This window comes from Hydra vulgaris, chromosome 13 (genome assembly GCF_038396675.1).
Source record: "Hydra vulgaris chromosome 13, alternate assembly HydraT2T_AEP".
Taxonomy (NCBI): domain Eukaryota; kingdom Metazoa; phylum Cnidaria; class Hydrozoa; order Anthoathecata; family Hydridae; genus Hydra; species Hydra vulgaris.
Genome location: NC_088932.1, coordinates 54,007,929 through 54,028,211, shown reverse-complemented (window position 1 = coordinate 54,028,211; position 20,283 = coordinate 54,007,929). Strand labels below are relative to the sequence as shown.

The 20,283-nt window shown below is 29.3% G+C and overlaps 1 protein-coding gene across 1 annotated transcript in view; it reads right to left on the bottom strand.

Annotated features, from left to right (window-relative positions):
• LOC100209061 (alpha/beta hydrolase domain-containing protein 17B) overlaps positions 1–13,310 on the bottom strand; it is a 29,192-nt gene extending 15,882 nt beyond the window's left edge. The window contains exon 1 of the mRNA XM_065816855.1: positions 12,496–13,310. Within this exon, the coding sequence (XP_065672927.1) occupies positions 12,496–13,139 (644 nt within the window). The 5' untranslated portion in view covers positions 13,140–13,310. The remainder of the gene's footprint in view (positions 1–12,495) is intronic.
• Between the last annotated feature and the right edge of the window lie 6,973 nt (positions 13,311–20,283).

Sequence of the window (20,283 nt, the reverse complement as noted above, 5' to 3'; positions counted from 1 at the left end):
AGAGCTATACCCTTACCTTTGTATAGCACTTCGAATTCTACTGACAACTCTAGTCACAGGGGAGAGATCTTTCTCCAAGCTGAAATTGATTGAGACATATTTGAGGACCACCATGTTACAAGAGCGACTCAATGGGCTAGCATTACTGAGCATTGAGCATGAGATAAGCACTAGCCTAAAGTACGAGGAAATATTAAGAGAGTTGGCAATAATTAAGGCCAGAAAGATTGCATTGTAAAATTGGAAGAATATGTCAAGTTGTAAAAGTTTTTCTTGAAATACAGTTAACTGAAGGTTAACTTTATTTTAAGAAAAACTTTTAAATTGTGGTTGGGGGCCCCAAAATAGGTCTACATGGCACTGAGCCCCAGTCACAAATTTGGCTGGGGCCGGATATGTGACCGGGGCTGCATAAACAACTATACATCCTAAAGTATATTTTTTTCATTCAAAATTCATGCTATATTTTGTATATATATATATGCATATATAAACATCGTTATGATCAACACGATCATCATAATCATCATTACCATCATGATCATGATCATGATCATCATCAGGCTTTAACCTTCCTCTTTTATGCTGTTTCTCTAATATAAACAATCTAGAGCATTTTTTTTCATTCAGTAAACCTCATTCATACAATTTGTAAGGCATTCTCTTCAGCTTTTCTTACTTCTAGCACTACTATTTTCTATTGAAGCTGCTACCTCTCTACATGCTGATACCTAAATCACTTTAAAGGGATCCCCAAGTGCAGAGACAAATTGTGTTCATATTAAAGAAAATGTTTAAAAAAAAATAATTGAGCTAAATTTTTTTGATTAAAAATAAATATGAATAAAAAAAATAAAAATAAATATGAGTCAAAGCTTGCTGTTTCCATATTTTTTTTTGGTTCTTGGAGTCCGATAATGTTAGTCGCAATCTGCAGACTTGATAATTTATTCCATGCATGTTTAATTCATAAGATTTTCGGTATATGACATCATCGCGTAAATTTTTTCTAATAAATTATATTATTTTTTTGCCACAATCACCAAATCATGTTAATTGTATAACTTTTTACTAATCCCAAAAAAAAGTTTGTGATAGAATTAAAAATTAAATTTATAAAATAAAAATTTAATATATAACGAATATTTGCAGTAAAACGTACTGGTTTAAACTATATATAAACTAGATAATAAAAGAATAATCTTACTCAAGCATATAAATTAATTTTAAGTATAAACTTAATAAAAAATAAGTGACTTGAATAAAACATATAAACTGAATTAAGTAGATTATAGATATTAAACAAATTATTTTACTAATAACTGTACAAATCAAACTAAATTAAAGTTAAAACAAATATTTGTACTTAAATATACTAAAGTTAGTTACAATATAAATATAAAAACGAAGAATCGCATTAACTTGTTTGCTACCAGATGAACAAAAATCTTTTTGTAGCGACCATATATTTTTTTGAATAAAATTTGAATGAAATAACATTGACAATTAATTAAAATTTGAATAGTAAACCTCTTTAAAAGCATAACAAACTATATATCAATAGAAAGCTAAATAAAAGTACTTTTTAATTAAATAACTTTTTAACACGCATCATTGAACAATAAGAAATACAAATTGCCTAAAACCATTGTTTTTATAAATAGTAACTAAAACATTAAGTCCGAAACAAAACACATTTAATGAATAAAAAAGTATTTTTTCTTCAAAAGACTTTGGTAATTACTTAACACTTCTACAATTTTGGTAATTTCTTAACAATTATTTACTAATTACTAATAAGTAAATACTTTCTACAATTTTGGTAAATACTTTCTACAATTTTGGTAAATACTTTACACTTCTACAAGTTAAATTTCACAGAGTTAATGTTGCTTTATTTTATAACTAAAGTTTTTTTATGAAGGATTATTCAAGATTTATTAACTTTGTTAAGTGATAACTTTTTATAATTACACAATATAGCTCTTATTTTTTCTTGATTATGTAGAGAATTAACTAAACCTTTAGAACAAACAAATTATATGTGTCTAGAATGGAAATTTATGTACAAAACAAGATAAACTGTGAAGCATACTCAAAAGCCGCTACCAGCGGCTTGCGGTTGTGAAAATGTTAAACCATATAAACTAAATGTAAATTAAACATAAAATGAACAACTCTATGAACTAAATATAAAATGAGAAACCACATCATACTGCCTTATTTTTTTCTCTACCTGCCAACTCTAATAATCACAAAATATTTATAATTTTGTCATAATTTTGGCTGGCTTCTAAAGCCAAAATCATGACACAATTATAAATACTTTACTTCTATCAAAGTAATAATCAAGCAAGTAAAAAAAAATTATACAAATATTCGATTTTCTGATTGTAGTAGAAAAAACGCTTATATCTTTAAAAAAAACAACAACAAAAAAATGCTATCTTAAAAAGAAGTGATGACATCATATACCAAAACTGTTATGAATTAAACACGTATGGAATGAATTATCAAGTCAGCAGATTGCAGCTAATATTATACAGACTCTGAGAACCAATAAAAATGGAGACAGCGAGCTTTGACTAAAATGTGAATTTTAAAATTAATGGTGCACATTCATTATTTAGTTTTAATCAAAACAATTTAGCCTAAACGTTTTTTTAAAACATTTTCTTTAATATGAACACAACTTGTCTCAGCACTTTGGGATCCTTTTAACCTTCTCTAGCAAACATTGTTTGATACAACACTTTTTTCTAATGTCTAAGATTATGCTTTCTTTTCATGTCTTGTTAGAGTGACACCACACATCCATCTGATTATCTTCTTTTTCGGCAAATACTACGCCATATAAATACTAAAGTTTATATAAATATGAAAAGATATTGTAAGCCAGCATCTAAATAAATGGCAAACATATATTTATATCTATAATATGTATGCATAAAGCACATCTTGGAAGTTTTTACTTCTTCTGAAATAAAAGTTTGGAAGTTTCTATTCCTCCTCTTCAAATTTAAGTAAAGCCTCATTCTACTCCACATTTTTCACCATCTTGAGCAGTTGCTTTATTAAACAGTAATAATTTTTGTCATCTTTTTTACAAAAATATCTCTCTTAAGAACAAATGTCCTGTCTGATGTTAAGCTCAGTTTACTAAACCTTGTGTCTTATCTCAGATGTTAGATTCTAGATACTTTTGGCTATTCTTCAACAGTGCCATTAACTGAAGTAAGTCTAACATTTAATCTCTAACTCATGGATCTAATCTTTTTACTTCTCCCCAGAAAAAGGCAGAGTTATTTGCAAAAAAATCTTACTCTAACTTGACTCTTGAATCTAATAACCATATTCTTCTTGTCATATCAGTTAAACAGATTAACCCTATGTAAAGCATCACTGTGGCTTCCAATGTCAAAGTTAATTCTCAATTTAACACTTCTACAGTTTGTGCTTCAGACAAGATTTCCATCATAGTCTTAAAAAAGTGTTCTCCAGAACTCTTTTCAAATTTTTGCTAAACTATTAAAAAGTGCTAAATAAGTGGCTCTAATTTTTCAAAACTATAGAGAACACTTTGACCTATTTAACTAACCTACAATTAGTCTTCACTCTGTTAATAGTTTCTTTATATAAAGGTTTTACGATTATTAAACTACTTCTTTCTAACAGCAGTAATAAAGTTTCATTCTTGAAGGCCTACACTCCTCTTAATTTCAAGTAACTTTAAGGGTACCACAAAGTTTTATCTTTACTCCTCTAATGTTTCTTATATATTATATTTTCATTAAGATTGTTATTCTACAATAACAATCTTCATAAAAATTTTACATCTAAAGTGGCTCTATTTGCTGACGACTGAATTATATACTCTTGTCTTGACAAAAAATCTTCACTTTTTGATTGTTTTGAACAAGCAGCTGGTTTTTAATTTAATCTCTCTTCTGTAACAGCCTAAGGCTTGCAGTAGCTTGTGGATTTCAATTCTGGACTTAAAACCCACAATTTTGTTAGATAACAATACTCATTTATTCACTGCAAAAAAATATTGCAATATTGTTGGCATTTCTATAATGACAAATAACAACCCTCTTACTCTCAGACAAAGTATAAAAATTGTAAATGTAGTCAGACTGCTGCCAAGCTTGAGCCACTCTCTCAGTGTTGTATGGTTGCATTTCTTTCTTTTATTAACAAATACTATCATGGTCAATACTCAAACGAGCTATTATCTTTATTATGATAAACCAAAACTCATTTCCACTTGGTTTCTTATTCAACAAGTTGGATCCGCTTACTATATCTGCCCCTTCATGCTATAAGAACTTTTATTAACCCAGTTTTTTTCGTTGGACATCAAAAAACCTTATAACTCTTACTCATTTTCATGTTTTCTTATTTTACACAACTTACAACTTTCAAAGTCTTCAGTTAACCATTTTATAGTATTTTAACCTATCCTCTATTTTAAAGTAACTCATAACTTAATAGTGGTTGCTTGCAATCTTGTAGGAAGTAAATTAGAGTTAAATAGATAGTTTATGTAAGTAAAAAATTAAAATATAAAAAGTACTATAAATTTTTTCTAGCCCCAGCTATCAACCCCTGCTAAATCTTATAATTTTGCCGTGGCAGGGAACAGGTTTCCAAAAAGCCTCATTTTTAGCTAGGGACAAGGTCAGGGTCCGGTCACTTCCTAATAGAAATCTTTTATTTCTATAAAAAATGGAAAAGGACTCTTGAAAATTGTCAGTTGTTGGCCAAGAGAACAATGGCCAAAATTACTTTTTACTGATGAATTGAAGTTTATTTTATACAGACCTGATGGTATTAGATAAGTTCGTCATCCAAAAAGCTATAGAAATTATCCTAAATACCAACAGTAAAGCATGGAGGTGAAAATCATTATGGTTTAGATTGCTATACACTTGATTGATGCCATTATGAACAAAAAATATGCAAGAATATAATTAAGGATGTCATGTTATCACATACTAAATCTGTAAGGACGCTATGCTATCACATACTAAAGATAAAATGCCGAGGAATATCAAGGATAGATATTTCAACATTGACCTAAAGTAAACTTCAACCCTGGTCAAAGATTTCAAAAAAGTCCAAAAAATGTGATTAATGGAAGGCCTTTGCAAAGTAAACATTTACAAACAATATCTAGTAATGCATTGAAATCTAAAACATGAGATAAAATGCACTCATTAATTTGAGTAGAAACATTTACATAAAAAGACAGAGTTACAAAGAAAGAGTTTTGTAGTTAGAGGTAAATCATCAGTTTTAAATGGTTACATTGGATTATGTGAAATAGTTAAATTATAGTGCTTAAAGTTTAAGTATAAATAATTATATTAAACTATAAATAAAACTTTAAAATTAAATGATTAAATAAAGATTTTAATTTTTGATCATTGTAAGAAATATTTTGCCGAAAGGCCATTTTATAAAAAATAGCAAAAAACACATGCAGGGTTTCTGCATAGCTTCTGGGGCCAGCATGTCTATGGATATATAAATACAAACACCCTGTTTGTAAACAATTGCTGCATGTCAAGTAATCTTCTAGTTTTATTTAATATATAGAAATAAAAATGCTATATTTAAGTACTAATTAAGTTGATACAAAAGAAAAATAAGTTTATTGACTTGTTAGTTAGGTGCGAATTGTTTTATTGAGTAAGCAATAAACTCCATTAAAGTTGAGGAGAATAAACAGCTAGAACAACAGTGGCCCGATGCAACAGCCATCACAATTATAACAAATATACTTATAAGGAGTAACTTTTTTCACTTTAATTTTTCTTAAAAACAGTGTTTAAAAAAAATTTTGTAATTGAATTTATATACAAAAAATAGTTTTAGCTGTTATAAATGTTTCTGATACTTTTTAAATACCAGTTCAAGCATTTTTATCTTTTTTTAAGTTTATATTTTCAGAACATCATGCAGATATTTTAGATTCTTACATTGTTTCTAAATTTTAAATTATCAGAAATAAATTTAAATTCAATTTCAGAAAAATGCAAAATAAATAGTTTATACTTATTTGATATTTTACACATATTCAAATTTAAAAATGAATAGCGAATGATGAATAATAATAATAATTCTGAGGCATTGCCGAATGCCGACCCTGAGAATCAGGTTGGCATTGCCGAATGCCGACCCTGATTCTGAGGCACAACCCTGATTCTGAGGGTTGTGCCTCAGAATCAGGGTCGGCATTCGGCAATGCCAACCTGAAAGTGTTTGAATTCGGCAAAAAATTGCCGACCTCCTTTCTATGTTTTATGGTCACACCTTTGTATCAAATAATTATTGACGACCTCAAAAAGATTGAGGTCGGCAAATTATTGCCGAACTCATTTTTCCTAATTCCGAGGGTTGAATAACAGTACAATGCAAAAATAAAAAACAAACATAGGTACTATATTGAAGTAAAAAAAAATGATGTTTAGATTAAAAATTCTATAGGCAATGCTAAATTAAAGAGTTAAAAAATAGGTTTTTGTTTAGATGACAACTTATAAAAATGGTATCAATATGTCAAAATTAGGAAGTTAAATTAGTTGAATACCTAATTTATTTAAAAAAAGAAACTATTTATAATTTATAATATATAATTTGAAATTCTTGTACAACATTTGTATATTAGCTTTAACTAGCCGGTTAGCAATAATTTGATTTGCATATTTTGAGGTTTTAACTAGGATTATAATTTTGCAATTTTTAGCAAAAATTGATTATTTAGTTGTTATGTAAAAATATGTCAATTGATTGATTGTATGTAACTATAACAACAAAGTAACTATAACAATTATTTATAACCAATATATTTATGCAGCTACACTCAAGTAAAACTTAATATATAATAAATATTCAACTTTTTATTTATTATAAATAAAAAGTTGAATATTTGTGATATATCACTAAAATTGAGGTGAAATATCCAGTAACTAGAATTAAGCTACCTAAAAGTTACCATTAAGTAACAGTACAGATAATTTACTTTGTGAAACCCTAGTAAATATATCATCATTTCTTTTATTAAATCAAAAGCAAGTCAGCATTCTTATTTTCCTTTTGTTTTATTTATTTTTTTAACTCTCTATAAATAATTCATTCTTAAATAATTTATTGCATTTCTATCACTTCATAATTCTATGACTTCAGATTTCCGAAGATAAGGAAGTATGAAGAAGTACGTCTCTCTGAAAAGTATTCTGAATTTTATAGTATTTAAGTGTTTTTCAACAACAAACTAAATCAAATCAAATGCACTGGTTTACAAAAAGAAATAATGTTGAAGCAATGTAGTGGAAATTTAATAATTTCTTTAAATTGTTATAAATATATATGTGTGTGTGCGTGTGTGTTTATATATATATATATATATATATATATATATATATATATATATATATATATATATATATATATATATATATATATATATATATTTATATACATAAATATATATATATATATTTATATAAATATATATATATATATATATATATATATATATATATATATATATATATATATATATATATATATATATATATATATACACACACACCTATAGTATCACTTACGGGGACAGATTTTACAAAAAAAGAATACTTACGGGGACATGAGCATTATTCTGGACATTTTTGTGTATCTGTTAAATTTCGACTATCAAATAGCCTGACTCACAAGAGTGCTGCTACATCCACTGAGGGTTTGGTTAGGGTCAGCATCAAGGTCAGGCTTAGAGTTAGAGTTACAGCAAAGTTTAAATATGATTGTATTACTGCAATAAATTGTTTTTATAAATAGACGAAAATAAAAATGAAATATAATATATAATAAATAAATAAAAACAACAAAAATAAACATTAAGAATATATTTTTTTAATAAAATAATAAATTTAAATATGTATAACTAAAAATAAAATATGTAAAAATATAAATAGTATAAATAAAATAAAAATTAAAATATATAAATATGATAAAAATAGTATAAAAAAGTAAAAAAATAATACATAACAGGAACAAAAAAAATGTCCCCTTAAAAGCCAACTAGGATTGTATATATATATATATATATATATATATATATATATATATATATATATATATATATATATATATATATATATATATATATATATATATATATATATATATATATATATATATATATATATATATATATATATATATATATATATATATATATATATATATATATATATATATATATAAAACCCCAAACTGGTTGTCAGAAAGTTTTTCCGTATTTTGTTGACAAAAAGTAAAAATTAAAATGCAAGACCAGAATTTTTTTTTTTATTATTTGATAGACTGCCTGCCCCAACCAAACCCTGAGTAAATGTAGCAGCACTCCCTTGCTGGTTAGGCTATAAGATAGTCGATGTAGCAACACTTCGCACATGATTTACAGTTTAAAAAAATAAAAATATTATATTAAAAAAAATAAAAATAAAAACATTGTTTATATTATTAAAAACATTTAGAATGTTTTAAAAACATTCAGAATGTTTTTAAAAACATTCTGGTCAATTAAATTTGCGTTTTTGCGGTTTTTAAAAAAAAACAAATAATTTGTAATTAAACTAATGGTTTTAACTTTCTGACAACACGCAAATGTTGGACGAAAGTCAAAAGTAATTAAAAGTGACGTATTTGTTGGCATAAGAATCATTTTTTTCTTTCCGCACTCCCAAATGCAACAATCAATATATATATATATATATATATATATATATATATATATATATATATATATATATATATATATATATATATATATATATATATATATATATATATGTTATATTCTTAAGAATTATATATTATGAACTAAATAATTGATGTCAATCATGTCATTATAATGATACGGTTAAATGAACTTAAGTTATTCTAATTATATTTAATTGCGCAATCAAAATACTCGATAACAAATATCAAAAACGATCAACAGCTATTATGATGCGCCACAAACTTCGCTCTTTCAACCAATAAGGAGAAACAATTGAAAGCTTCATGAGCAGCCTGAAACAATTTGCAAGGAAATGTCCAGCAGAACCCCTAACAGCAGAACAACATATTAAGTTACTAATTTGTGACACTTTTGTTGCTGGAATTTACTCACCTTCTATTCGACAATGACTCCTCGAATCTACAGAAGACAATCTAGAGTCATAGCCTTACGAAATCTCGTTGTTACTGGTGTGATAATGATCCACATCCAAAAATTATATGCCCAGCGCAGAATTCCACTTGTACAAATTGTCAAAGAAGAGCCCACTGGGCTACTGTTAGTCTCTCAAAAAAAAATAAAAATAAAACCTACACTAAAGCAGCAGTTGTTAAAGAATATAAGGAAGAAAATGATAACGCAATAATATCTTCAGTAATAGCAGCAATTGACTCACCTGGTAGACTAACTAACATCACCATTAACAAAAATATAACACAGGCACTGATAGATACTGGCTCCAATAAAACATTAATTACATTGGAACTTCTTCAACATTGGAACCTTTCTTACGATACTCAATGTACCTCGAAGGTATCATTGGCAGATAATTCGACATTAAAAGTTAAAGGAATCTCCAAGGCTCATTGTTATTAGCTTGTGAAACATTGAAAGTGCAGTTCCTCATTGTAGGCAACTTGGTAGCCCCTGTAATTATTGGAATGGACATGTTAACACAACATACCTCAATTACTATCAATTTTAAAGAAAACAAAGAGCCCTTAAAATTTTGTCTGGCGACAAAAAGCATGAAGTGTACTACTTACGCATTAATACCTGGAATTGATATTGACAAAATTAAACCAGTCACGACAGGTTCCCAAAAATAACTCCTTTATAACAGACTAGATAACCATATGTTAAACCAATATATAATTCAAGTGAGCCGTAATCCTTACCGTGCACAATGTTTTGTAGTATCATCAGGAAACAAAAATCATCTTGTGATCAATTATTCAAATACAATCAATCTACACACTGGATTCATACCCAACACCCCTAATCAGCGATTTGATACTTAAGATAGCTGCTCATAAAGTCTTCAGTACGATTGACCTCAAATCGGCTTATCATCAGGTAAAAATACAACCTGAAGATTACAAGCTAACCGCATTCCAAGCTAATGGCAGACTATACGAGTTCAAACATTTACCTTTTGGTTGCACAAATGCTGTACCAATTTTTCAGCGGGTTATGGATGAATTTATTCAGATTAATAAACTAAAAAACACATATGCTTATCTCGACAATATAATTATCGGTGAAAAAGATGCTAGACAAAAGAGCACAATAAAAATCTTAGCCATTTACTACATGCAGCTAAAATCGCTGAAAGAAAACACGCAATTGTTAAGAATGAAACAGCTGCCATAGTAGAATGCTGTAGAAGATGGAAACACTTAATTAATTCAGTACCATATATTTATATAATTACAGACCTAAGATCCATTTCCCTTATTTTCAATAAACAGATTTCAACAAAAATTAAAAACGAAAAACTAACTCGATGTCGTTTAGAATTAGCAGATATTATTACAATTTCATACAGACTAGGAAACCAAAATACCGTAGCCGCTGCCCTTTCTCAATGTTGCTCGATTCGAAATACCAATAAAACCTTTTACAATATTCATTCCCAACTATGTCATCCTGGAGTTGAAAATGACACATTATTGCAAAACCCGAGATCTACCCTACTTTACCACTGAAATTAAACAACTAAAGAGCCAATGTACAACCTGTAATGAACTCAAACCACGTTTCTACAAACCTCTATCTACAAACCTCCAAAGGTCTGACAAAGTTCATCTATGGACTTTGTCAGACCTTTACAATCCACCTCAGCTAATAAATACATCCTCATGGTAGTAGACGAATACTCACGCTACCCATTTGCATTCCCTTGTAAATTCCCTCAGACTTTTTTCATTATTTGGTGTACCATCATCTATGCATACAGATCAGGGAACATAGTTTGATAGTTTGAAAGTATAAAACTTAAAGTATTCCTAGAAAGAAACAGTGTCATCCAAACTGGAACTATTCCATATCACCCACAAGGCAACAGTCAATGTGAGTGAATGAACAAAATAATACTTAAAACTGTTAGTCTGGCCCTTAAAACATTGTCTGGGGAAAGATAGATGGGAGGTAGAGTTGCAAATGGCTTTATCCTCTATAAGAGGACTTCTGCGTACCGCTACTAATGAAAAACCCCACCAGAGGATGATGAACTTTCAGCGTTCATCAATAATAGGTACGGTTCTACCAAACTTCCTAACAGAGCAGGGTTTAACAATTTTATACAGACGTCAGATACAATTAAAAGGAGATCCACTTGTCGACAGAGTTCAACTATTAGAAACACTATCATCCCACTTCGCACGTGTCAAACTTCGAAATGGAAAAATTGATACGGTTTCAACAAAAGATCTCGCCCCACTACAAGATGGAAACCCCTTAATAGAACCAGTCCAACAACAGTCCGAATGCTCAAACAATAACAAAATTGTCATTAGTAACAACAGCCACAATTCTGGAAATAGAAAACAAGATGAATTAAATGACACCAACAAAGTAGCTTCGAACCTACAGAATTTGTTTGGAAATCCAATAAAAGATAGCTTCTCTTATGACAAACTAACTACAACAATACCTAACCAACCATCTAAACAAAAGGTTACTACTCCTGACACACAACCAGGACATACTATTAAAAGGCCAAAATATCTCTATGACTACCTTCCTTCATAGAGTATTATCCAAGAGTAAACAGAGAAGACTGTTATACTCTTAAGAACTATGTATTATGAACTAAATAATTGACATCAATCACCCCATTATAATAATACGGTTAAATGAACTTAAGTTATTCTAATTATATTTAATTGATTTTGTAGATCTTGAATTATGTTTGACTTAATATTTGATAGAAGCTGAAAATATTTAATATAGATTTATTACGGTTTCACAACAATATATATATATATATATATATATATATATATATATATATATATATATATATATATATATATATATATATATATATATATATATATATATATATATATATATATATATATATATATATGTATGGTTTTAATATTTTGTTGCAGAATAATATCCCACTGCCTCCAGCCTTATAATTTTTAAATTAACTTTTATGTAGCTTTTTTCATGTCTTGACACTGTATAGCTTTTTTCTTTTATAATATATTATTCATTTTTATAGAAAAATAAGTTTTATAGAAATAAAATTCAATTTTGAATTTTCTATTTATTTACAAAATAAACTAGTAAAAATATGAAAGTATAAAATATATAAATATAATGCCCTATTTTACCCTATAGTAAAGTTAAACATTACACTACATAATTACAGAATAAAAAATTTAGAAAAAAAAAATTAATTATACTTGACTCACCTTGGGAAAACATCAAAACAATATGTTTTTTTTGTCTCAGGAAAGGCAACTCTCATTCCCGACATTAATGGTGAATGTAATATAACACCAGCACATTCAAAACGAGATGCTAAATCAATAGTTGGAACAGTTCCTATACTTTGCCCGTAGAGTAGTACTTTATCAGGGCTTATTCCATATCTAGTCCTCATAGAATGCCAGGCAGCATCAATATCTGCATATATATTTTTTTCTGTTGGCTTTCCGCTACTTTGCCCATATCCAGAATAATCATATGAAAATATATTGCAATTTATTCTTGTTCCGAGTCCAATATAAAAACTACTCATTTGACCTAAGTCTACGGCATTGCCATGACTAAATAATAATGTAAATTTTGCTGTAGGTGAACATCTCACATACATGCAAGTAACTTTGTTTCCTCGGTTTGTTCTTGCCTGAAAGACCTCAATGCAGTCTAACTCTTTCTGACCATATTGCCATTCTGCTCTTTCACTAAGATGAAGAGCCCAAGTGCCGTCTCCAAGTTCTTGAATAGTATAAGTTGGCTCTGGAGGAAGAAATGCTAATTTTGAAGCAATAACCGAAGGAAACGGCGGGCAACAGAATAGACAACATAGTTCTGAAAATGAAAGACCGTTCATTTCAGAAATAAATTTATTAATTCATTACTACAAAAAACTCTTTATGAGTCATAATAAATATCAGCGCCTGGATTAGAAATTATAAGGATTTTAAGTATTATCTTTACTTTACTTCCTCCTATATGTAACAAGATGGCAGCCTTAAGCCGCGTTTAGGAAGTTTGGCACTATATAAACAGCGTCGGGTTGATAAACAAACGCACAAATTAGGAGCAGATGCGCCGTGCTTCCTGTTGGTTCGTCTTCAAGATTTTATATTATTTCATTTGATTAAATGAAATTAATAAAATTGTATTTCAAAATTTTAAAACATTTTATGACACTTTTATGCTAAATGTTTTTAGTTATGAAATTGAATTTATTTTGTTCTTTTTTTTGTAATCTTTTTAAATGTCTAAAACATTACAAAAAATCTTTTGTGTGAGCCAAAAAATAATTACTAAACCAATTTCAACAAATGCAAATTTTTTATAACTTTTATAAACTTCCTTTATTTATGCAAACTACTAACTTAGCAAATAACAATACATTCAAAATAACTGGCATGCATGTCGCCACAGTTGGTAAAGTGCTCCCAAAAACCTGACACAAGACTTAAACCAATAAAATACGGTTTTGTTAAATTACTACTTTAAAAAAAAATGGTATTTGTTTGTTTTTCAATAAACATTCTTTTATAAACCTATTTTAACTTTTCTATTTGGAAAATCTAAAATAAAAGTATAAAAAAATTATTACTCAATTTAACATTTCTAATCTACTCGAAGCATTGCATAAATTATTTATGCACAAATGAAATCAAAACTTAAAAAACAATTTATGCAAAAAGATACTATATATAATATACATCTTATTTAATATATATATATATATATATATATATATATATATATATATATATATATATATATATATATATATATATATATATATATATATATATATATATATATATATATATAGAAGATACTCGAAAACATTTTAATTTACCATTTCATGCTACACACCAGCATTGTAAAATTTTGCGCATGCGCATAGGATAGATTGCGTTTTACGTATTTTTTGGACCAAAAAAAAATTTTGGAGCATCGCTTTCTTTTAACTTTACTTAAAAATAAGTTTTTCTTATAAAAAAAAAGGTTTTCCCAACTCGTCAATATTTCAAAACCCCCAACTCGTCAGTATGCCATCATGGGTAAAAGTCATCATTTTCATTAAAACAAGCTGTGTCTGCTTTGTTCAAAAGATAAAACTAAAGTAACTATTCCACTAAATGCACAAAACTTGAATATAAAATGCATGAAAATTTCATTTCTGCACAGTTAATAGTAAAATCACAATCTTAAATATATGAAGGAAATAAAACTACAACAGCACATCCCAAAATCGATTTTTGTTGATTATAAAAACAATACTTGTGCACAAGGGGCGTTTTTTCACTAAAACTAATGTAAAGTCAGCATAGTCATGTAGGTCTAAACATTTTTTTACCAAAACCAATTTTAATGGAAATATGACCGGTATGCCATCATAGGCGCTATGCCATCATAGGCGCCTTTCCCCTATATATATATATATATATATATATATATATATATATATATATATATATATATATATATATATATATATATATATATATATATATAAAGGGTGTTTTTTTTAGAGGTATAGAACTTTAAGTTGGCATTACTGTTCAAGATGGCGACCGATTTAACAGGTGACAAGTGATTTATTCTCAGTTTGGTTTGGCAATTCATCATGAATAGACTCACGTCTGAACAACGCTTGCAAATAGTTCAATTTTATTTCGAAAATAATGGCTCTGTGCGGAATACGTATCGCGCTCTACGTCCATTTTATCCTCGACAAAATCATCCATCAGAGCAGTTAATTCGATTAACCATGGAACGTTTTCGCACAACGTTTACTCTTATTGATAACTCGTATCCCCAGAGACGCCGTACGATGCGTACAGAAGAAGCTATTGCTACTGTAGAGCGTAACATTGCGGAAGACCCGAATGAGTCTATCCGCCATCGAGCACAGGAATTGGATCTGTGTCCATCCACTGTATGGAAGATTTTGCGGAAGGATCTTGGTATGCGTGCTTACAAAATCCAACTCGTGCAAGAATTGAAGCCAAACGATCATCAAGCAAGGCGTAGATTCGTCGAATGGGCCCAAAACGAGATTGCCGTTGTTCCCGATTTTCATAAGCGAATTTTCTTTAGCGATGAAGCGCACTTCTGGTTGAATGGTTACGTCAATAAACAAAATTGCCGCATTTGGAGTGAAGATAATCCTCAAGTGTATGTCAAAACACCGTTACATCCAGAAAAAATGACTGTTTGGTGCGCTTTATGGGCTGGTGGAATCATTGGTCCGTACTTCTTCAAAAATGATGATGGCCAGAACGTTACAGTCAATGGTGATAGGTATAGAGCCATGATTACAAACTTTTTCTATCCTGAATTGAACAAGCATGATGTCCAGGAGCTGTGGTTTCAACAAGACGGCGCAACATGTCACACAGCTCGTGCCACAATCGATTTATTGAAAGACACGTTTGGTGACCGCCTTATTTCACGTTTTGGACCTGTGAATTGGCCTCCGATATCTTGTGATTTAACACCGCTAGACTACTTTCTGTGGGGCTATGTAAAGTCATTGGTCTATGCGGATAAGCCACAAACGCTTGACCATTTGGAAGACAACATTCGCCGTGTTATTGCCGATATACGGCCACAAATGTTGGAAAAAGTCATCGAAAATTGGACGTCCAGATTGGACTACATCCGAGCCAGCCGTGGCGGTCATATGCCAGAAATTATATTTAAAATGTAATGCCACAAGATTATCTTTCTAATAAAAAAAAATTCTTGTCAATCGAATAATCCATCGTTGTTTTATTGCAATTTAAAGTTCTATACCTCAAAAAAAAACACCCTTTATATATATATATATATAAATATATGCTGCCTTTTTTATTGATATCAATTTATATATTTATAGACATGTTGTATAACAAGATTATGAAATTTAAGGAACATGGGTAAATATATATATATATATATATATATATATATATATATATATATATATATATATATATATATATATATATATATATATATATATATATATATATATATATATATATATATATATGCTGCCTTTTTAATTGATATCAATTTATATATTTATAGACATGTTGTATAACAAGATTATGAAATTTAAGGAACATGGGTAAATATATATATATATATATATATATATATATATATATATATATATATATATATATATATATATATATATATATATATATATATATATATATATATATATTTATGTATTTATGTATATACAAAGCCGGAACCAGCTTTTTTGACATGGAGACATGGAGCAAACTCCAAACATTTATATGTTTATATTTATGTCAAATAAAGATGCTTTGCAAAAAATTGCGATGATTGGAGGCTGGGAACAAAAAAGCCCCAAAATTTGTGACACCCCAGCCCCAACGTGAGAGCAACAAGTTGATGAAATATTTTTTGTACTGTTTTTAACTAGACTAATATTCATCAATAAATTTTAAATTTCATAGTAAAATATTTTAGCTTTCAAAAATTATGATCATATAAAGTTTGAACCCCCCTCAATTTGAGGGGGTTATAAATTTTATATGGTCATTATTTATGAACGCTGAAAGATAATACAATGAAACTTAAAAATTATCGATGAATATAATTCTAGTTGAGAATAGTACAAAAAGTATTTCATCAACTTGTTGCTTTCACGTTTGGGGCAGGGGGTTGCACAAAATTTGGGGCTTTTTTTGTTCCCAGCCTCCAATCATCGCAATTTTTTGCAAAGCATCCTTATTTGACATGAGTATAAGCATATATTTGGCGTTTGCTCCATGTCTGGAAGTGAGCTATCTCAAAGACCAAAAAAAGCTGGTTCCGACTCTGTATATATGTATATTAGTGTTGCTATCAACTTCTACTAAATCGACTAAAAGTCAACTTGTCGAAAGCCGAAACTCGTTGACTTTGAAAAATCTAATAGTCGATTTAATCGACTATGGACTTTCTACTAATCGACTAAAAGTTGTTTTAGTCGAGTAAAAATTTTAAAATCCTTTTATATTCTCAATTTAACTTTTCAATTAATTTAAGTTTCGATCTTTAATTTTTGTTTGTTCATTGCATAACAATGACAATACAATTATATATATATATATATATATATATATATATATATATATATATATATATATATATATATATATATATATATATATATATTAGGGCTCCTCGAATCGGCACTTTTAGTTTCGAATCATATCTCGAATCGAGGCGGGTCTTGATTTGCAAATTGAATCCCGAATCGAATCGGCAATATGAGGAAATCCAAATTTAGGCATTTTTTTTTTAAAAAAACTGTACTTAAAATTTTTTTTTTGCTCGGAATAATTTTTCAGCGGTTCTTTGAAAGCAGTATTAGAATTACTTTCAATTACAATTACTTTACTTTGACTGAGATAAATAAAAACATTTTGATAGCATCTTAGCATTAGATATCTAAAAAAACAACAATACTCACAAAATAAACAACGATTTGAAAAACTCGAATCATTTTTTTCGAATCGATTCTCGAATTGAAGCGACACTTCTTATATGTATATATATATATATATATATATATATATATATATATATATATATATATATATATATATATATATATATATATATATATATATATATATATATATATATATATATATATATATATATATTAGAGATGGGAATCGAACCCTTTTTTTAAAGTTCGGGTCCGGTTTGGTTCGGTTATATTTAATGTTCGAGTTCGGTTCAGTTCGGTCTTAAGCACAGTTCGGGTTCGGTTCGGTATCAACACAACTGTTTTTTTATTAGTTAGAAAGCTTTACATCCACAATGATAAAACACAAATAAATTAAAGTAATACTAAGTAGTTAAAGCATTGCAAATAACTTGAATAATAATAATTTGCAATGCTTTTATACTGCAACTTCAAAAGTTCAAAAAACAATGCAGTTGCTAATAGCTGCAGTTAAAGTGCACAAAACATTAAAGCAGTAACTTTCTGAACACAGATAACGGTAGCTTAAGTAGCCTACTGTCAGTCTAGTAATCAGGGCTGCATGTTGTATTTGAGAAATATCAGCATTTCCAATGTTTCTGGGTTTAGGCGAGCCCTGCGCTCACTCATCGTCACCCCACACACTGAAAACACTCTTTCACTGGCAGTACTTGTAGCAGGAATAGCCAACAACTTTCTACCAATCAATGCCATCGTCGGAAGCATATGTTCACGGTCATTGTCTTTCCAGAATTGTAATGCATCACACGCTGTCACGGGCAGTGCCAAGTATTTGTCAAGTTCATGTCTTGTGTCATTACTGTCGGCGTTAGACAATGGAGCGGCAACTGTTTTTAAGTCTGCCAGCAAATCATACGATTCAAGATCAGCTTTATTCTTCTTTGCAGGAGGCAGCTGATCTGAATGACTGCATTCACTAAAGCTGTCTATATCTTTCCTTTCGTATCACCTGATTTGGTGAAGAAGAAATAATTTTGTCCACCATACTACGCATTTCTGAATAAACAAAATTGCGATCGTCTGTGTTGACAAAAGACAAGTATTTGTAAGAAGGAACAATAAGTGTTGATAGCTTGTGCAAAGGATGAATAACATACTTTTCATTCAAACTGGACAGAAAAACTGCCTTCAAATCACGAATACTGTCGCTGTCTGAACCATTGATCTTACAGACTGATCGAAGATAAAAAAGCATTGGCCATACATCAGGGGACGTCGGCACATTGTCATGTGACAATTGTACAGTAACTTTGTGAAAGAGATGCAAAAATTTTACGACGTCATGCAACAATTTTTCATTAACGTTGTTCAGTTGCTCAAGTTTGTCAAACTGCTTTGAATCAGCAAGAATTGACTTGACATGATCTAACTGGCATGACAGTGATTGCAAAAGAAAAATTGACTGTTCCAACGAGTCGCAACATCCTGTTTGAGAGTGTGATTTAGTTCCTGGTTTTTCCCACTATGTTTAAAGTAGCCCACCATTTCCTTTGAAGTCTTGATCATTTCATGAACTAAATTAGCACCAGGGGATTTCAAAGCTTTTTCAACAGCTAAATTAAGATTATGACCTGCACAACTAAGTCTAACATCGTTGCGATAAGCCAACTTCATATTATTCCCATTATCAGTCACAAATACCAAATTGTCACTTTTTATAGTCTTAGGGAAAAGTTTTTTAAGTATTTCAGTTGTCTTTGCTTTTACGGCAATGCCAGTCTTAGACTCACTAAACTCAAACAATCCAACACACTTACTTATAAGGCAATAACTGCTGTTAATGTAATGTGCTGTAAAAGTTTGATAAGAGTATTTTAGAATGTCATCGGTCCAGTGATCAGTTGTTATTGCGATATGAGTAACCCCAGCAAGTTCGTCTTTCAGCTTTTGAACACATTCGTTGTAGAACTTTGGTAGTAGTGTCTTAGACAGCGTTGTTCGATCACACATAATATCCTCAAGTTTCACTGATCCATACTTCGATCCAATATCAATCATTGTTTGAGCAAAGTGACGGAACCCATCATCCTGAACACACGAGAATGGCTGAATGTCTTTTGCAATCATGTAAAGGGCTGCACGTTGAGCATATTCACAAATGTGTTTAGGAACCTGTAAAGTATAAAGCAATAAACAATAGACATTAAACACATAGCAATACATAATGGCCTTTTTTTTTTGTACTACAAAAAACATTGTATTTCTAAAATATTGCTAACAACTTGTAACAAATATATTTTGCTATCAATGGTAGCAAGTGAAAAGTTAAAACAGTAAATAGGAAAAAGCAAGATCCACAAGCTATATTTATTAACCTCTGTCTTTTTAGGTAAAAAGCTTGTCATTTTTAATTGTCCAGGTTCTGAACTGATCTTATTGATGTGTGATGTATTATGTCTTTGTAAAGTTGTAGTATGATCAATTGGCACTGACAACCATAATCCACACTGCTTACAAACGGCAAACTCCTTGACAACCTGTTGATCATAAC